Raw genomic sequence first — 4,806 nt, forward strand, 5'->3', positions numbered from 1 at the left:
TATATGTGTCATCATTACATATAGTGAAATTATATTTTGATTACTAAAATTTTTAGTCAAAATATCTTTAGAGACCACCTAATGATAAAATATTTTTTATTATTAAAAATTTTTAATAATAAAAATTAAATAATTTGTGATTAAATTTTTCCCCACCAATGTGCTTATAAAAGGATTTGAGCCAAACCAGCTTTGACTAAAACTTGTTCATCCTCAGGGGCACTAAAGCATTCCAAATCTATTTATATGGCTAAAAAAGGAACACTAAAAACATTATCCATTAGCAATTAAGCTGCGTTCTTAGATGTAACTGCAGCAGAATTGTGGTGGTTGAATTGATGCCGGGGATCGTGATGAAGAACATATTGGCGGCCATGGTAAAGATTGCATTGATAAGATTACATTGTAATTTTTAAAAAAATTATGGAAATTAATAATTTCTTACTTTTTGAAATAATAAAAATAATTTATAGACAATGCCGGTTAGTCGGTATTTGAGGTCTATTGTACAACCTCCGTGGCGATTCGTTCTAGCCGGTTCATTTAGTTTCCTGAAAACATCCTTTCTGAACCTTCCCAGAACTCTCCCGCAACCGCTCCATCTAACACGTGTACGGTCCACATCTCACATCGCCGTAAAAAGCTACAGACAAAACAATTCCTCTTTCCGTAATCTCACCTATACTGCGGGCCACCCGCCCCTCCTCCCCGCACCTATTTATGACCCCCCAATCCCCCACTTCGAAAGCACTCGGAACTCAGAAGTCCCCCGTTCCCTTCGAGATCTTACCATCTCTTCTCCGATCTACTAAAGCTTTCAAGCTTTCTCTCTTCTCTTCGTTCTTCCCCAGTCTCCTTCTCCTCATTTCTTTAGTTTTCTTCGTTCGTTTCTTGCGATGGCGGCAGCGATCCTCAAGAAGGCGGCGATGGTCTGCGGATATGGAAGGCCGGCCCCGGCGCCGAAGGGTAGGAGAGCGTACGTGACGTTCCTCGCCGGTGACGGGGATTATTGGAAGGGCGTGGTAGGGCTGGCCAAGGGTTTGAGGAAGGTGAGGTCGGCGTACCCACTGGTGGTGGCGGTGCTGCCCGACGTGCCGGAGGACCACCGCCGGATCCTCCGCTCTCAGGGCTGCCTCGTCCGCGAGATCGAGCCCGTCTACCCTCCCGAGAACCAGACCCAGTTCGCCATGGCGTACTACGTTATCAACTACTCCAAGCTCCGTATCTGGGAGGTAATTAACCTCACCGCCCCTGATACTACCGTTACCGCTCTGTCCTTAATTTTTGGCACGTGCTGGCATTTTCGTAATAAAAACAGAACGTTCTAGTCTAATCTAAGGTATTGGTACATGGTGTGCAGTTTGTGGAGTACCAGAAGATGATATACCTGGACGCGGATATCCAGGTATATGATAACATCGACCATCTCTTCGATCTCCCGGGTGGATACTTCTATGCGGTGATGGATTGCTTCTGCGAGAAGACGTGGAGTCACACGCCGCAGTACAAGATCGGGTACTGCCAGCAGTGCCCGGATAAGGTATCCTGGCCGGAGGACAAGCTGGGTCCGCCGCCGGCGCTCTACTTCAACGCTGGGATGTTCGTCCACGAGCCCAGCCTCGCCACCGCCGAGTCCCTTCTGAAGACCGTCAAGTCCACTCCCCCCACCCCTTTTGCCGAACAGGTAATCCTGGAGTCCTTTTTTTTTAAAAAAAAGTCCTTTGGACAAAGTCGAGGGGCTTTTGTGTGAATTGGAACGAGTTTTTAAATATTTTCTGGGTGCAGGACTTTTTGAACATGTTCTTTAAGGACATTTACAAGCCCATCCCTGGGGTTTACAATCTGGTCCTCGCGATGCTGTGGAGGCACCCGGAGAACGTGGAGCTGGAAAAGGTGAAGGTGGTCCACTACTGCGCCGCGGTACGTGTGATGAGTTCCTGACCGTCTGATAGATCTAACAGTCTGTTGCTTTGTGTTTCGTGCTGATGATGATGGCTGATTTTTTTGGGGTTGCAGGGGTCGAAGCCCTGGAGGTACACTGGAAAAGAGGCGAACATGGACCGGGAGGACATCAAGATGCTGGTCAAGAAGTGGTGGGAGATTTATAACGACGAGTCGCTGGACTACAAGGGGCCGGCGGTGGCGGAGGGAGGAGTTCCGGCGACGGCGGAGGTGGCGCAGGACGGGTTGAAGGCGCAGCCGCTCCTGGCGGCGCTGTCGGAGGCCAGGGCGGTAAATTACGCCACTGCGCCCTCGGCCGCGTGATGCGGAAAAACGGTGCAACACATGGTTGCAGGGATCTCTTTTTATTTTTCAGATCCATTTTGTGTCTCTTTTGGAAAAATAGAATGTGTTTTGAACTAATCAGTAGAGTTATTCTTATGCTTGAGTCCTTGTAGATATGTGTAATTGATAAATAGTATGTCTGTATGTAATAGATTGATTAAAGAAAAAGAAAAAAAATGTTATTCAACTAATTTTGTTCCGTGGTGTGATGAATGGTCTTAATTTCTTTTGGATAAAGAGGGTAATGAATGCGCTTTGTTAACATTTTGGAATCCATGGTGCTCTGCTTCAAGATGTTTGATTTAAAACTTATGGGGAAGCGCTGCGTCTCAATGAATGTTAATGATTTGTACGAATCCTCAAAACATCATTTTTCCTTTGGCCTGAAGCCATGCACAGTAGTGTGAATGATTGCAAATCGATTGTAAGGAGTGGTTATTATGAGATTTACCAATCAGTGATCGGTCCTCGTGCATCAAGAGATGCTACAGGATGGGCCCCGTAAAGATCGAATAAGATAAGAAAGGGTGCAGCATAATTTATGGGGACTCTGGATTCTATGATTCCCATCTGGGAGGTGATCATCACTGATGGATATTTTAATCCATTCTTTTCTTTTCCTTTACCTGGGATCCAATTCTAAGTTGTCGCATAAAACGTTAGAAACAAACTTTCCAGCACGGTTGGTAACTGGATAACTGAAAAAATAGGTGTCTTAGTTTTAAGATTCAAGTTGTCACAAAAAACGATTGAAGTTGTCGCAAATAGTTTTTAGAGGACAGTGATTCAACCAACTGGCTTTCGCTCCAGATTGCTATTTGTTTGGGTGCTAATGTATCCTGGATCGTCTGTTTTCCTTATTGGCTGTTCATGTTTACTACTTCAGTTTGTATAGTACTTCAACTTTGTATGTGTAACTTTATCTGTTACTTTTTGTTCTTTTGACTTGCTTTTACTACATTCTCTTTTTTTTTTGGTAATTACTTTTACTACAATCTCTTTTTTTTTTTTTTTTTTGATAAAGAAGTTGTTGCGGCCAAACCCCTCATCGCCTGATCGCCGGAAACGAACGCCTGCAAAAAAAAAGTCCACACTGACCGGAGGCGGCTCCGGCGGGGACCCTCCGACGGTCAAGTCAGAGAGGAGACTGGGCAACAGTGAAATGAAGACAGAGAGCTCAATCGAGAGAGAAAAGGAGAGAGGGAGCAAGCCTGAAAGTTTTGCCACCGGACCCCTCGCACTGTCGCCTTCCCCGATATATATATAGTGGAGCGTGGTATGGCGCCGTCATTAATGGCGTGGACAATTGAGGAATTGTCAATTCACTGTAGAATGTCAGAGTCGCCGTAAAGATGTCAACTCGCCGTGGGGCCGTCAAATCACTAGGGTTGACTATGCCATAGGCGGGATAATGCCGCGCTGCCATGCCGTTGTCAGGACTGACAGCCTCTGGCGGTAGTACGGCGCCTGGAGAAGCCGTCCGACCTTGGGTCAGTGGCCAGCCGAGGGACGCTGGGTAGAGCTTCGGATTCCACCTACGATCAGTCAGGCACGTCGCGGGAGTCGGGCACCGGACTCCCTAATGCAGTCGGTCGGGAGGGTAAAAAGGGACTGCCCGACCGATGTACCTTCGATCGGTCGGTCGGTCGGCCAGCCGGTCAGTCGGTCGGTCGATCGGTCGGCCAGTCGGTCAGTCGGTCAGTCGGTCGGTCGATCGGTCGGTACACCCCAACAGTTGCCCCCCCCACTCCTGAGCCTGACGTCACATTAACCCGCGTCACCACGCAGGCGAAAGGAGTGGATTCTTTGCTGCGTCCTGGACCGAATTTGCCGATCTCACCGACAGATGGTCCGACCAGGTTGACGTCAGACGTCCCGCTGTTCGATGATGGGACGTCAAACAATCTGGTGCCAGACGATCGGATGTCAGACGATTCGATGTCAGACGATCGGATGTCCGACGCCTTTTGGGGAACGCAAACCACCGCCCAACGCCGGTTCTGGGAGCGCGGGGTGCTGTCAGGCATCCCATCGGGAACGCGAATCACCGCGGGCGATTTAACTCTGAACCGCGGCCCTTTCGCCACGTATCGGAGGTTGTTGGGCCGGCGTCCTTCGCATTAAATGAAGGCGGTGCGGCCTTCCCGGGATGGGCGCGCCGAACCATCGGGCCGAAGGGAGGGCCCGGATGCCGCCACGTGTCGCCCATCTGGGAGATCTCGGTCGGCGTGGGGTCATCTTGGCCATCGAACGGCCCTATATATATAGGGCCACTCGCTTGAGGCTCCATTCCTGATGACTTGCTGCGGAGACTCTGCCCGAGTGCTTCTTCCGTCGTCGCCGGCAGCTGTCTTCTCTTCCGCTCTCGCAAGGGTCCACGCGGGGTTCGTGCTTCCTCCTGTTTTGCCTTAGCTTTCCTTTAAACCTCCTTCCTTCCTTCTCCTTCTTCTTTGGTCTCGCCTTTCTCTTGGTTCTGGTGCTATGGCTGGAAACTCATCTCAGGGGGCTCGGTCGGGAAAC

The 4,806-nt window shown here is 49.1% G+C and overlaps 1 protein-coding gene across 1 annotated transcript; it reads left to right on the top strand.

The window, feature by feature from the left end:
• Positions 1–755: 755 nt before the first annotated feature.
• LOC105036631 (galactinol synthase 2) lies at positions 756–2,477 on the top strand. Its single transcript, XM_010912381.3, has 4 exons — positions 756–1,232; positions 1,361–1,684; positions 1,786–1,920; positions 2,017–2,477. The coding sequence occupies exons 1-4, from the start codon at positions 897–899 to the stop codon at positions 2,263–2,265; spliced, it is 1,044 nt and encodes a 347-aa protein (XP_010910683.1). The 5' UTR covers positions 756–896; the 3' UTR covers positions 2,266–2,477.
• The last annotated feature ends 2,329 nt before the right edge of the window (positions 2,478–4,806 follow it).

The sequence above is a fragment of the Elaeis guineensis genome, chromosome 14, assembly GCF_000442705.2.
Source record: "Elaeis guineensis isolate ETL-2024a chromosome 14, EG11, whole genome shotgun sequence".
Classification (NCBI taxonomy): Eukaryota; Viridiplantae; Streptophyta; class Magnoliopsida; order Arecales; family Arecaceae; genus Elaeis; species Elaeis guineensis.

Bases quoted from the DNA above. Each gene is read 5' to 3' on its own strand.
- LOC105036631 (XM_010912381.3), top strand. From the start codon at position 897: ATGGCGGCAGCGATCCTCAAGAAGGCGGCGATGGTCTGCGGATATGGA. The intron at 1,685-1,785 runs GTAATCCTGGAG...TTCTGGGTGCAG, and splicing joins CCACCCCTTTTGCCGAACAG to GACTTTTTGAACATGTTCTT. The intron at 1,921-2,016 runs GTACGTGTGATG...TTGGGGTTGCAG, and splicing joins TGGTCCACTACTGCGCCGCG to GGGTCGAAGCCCTGGAGGTA.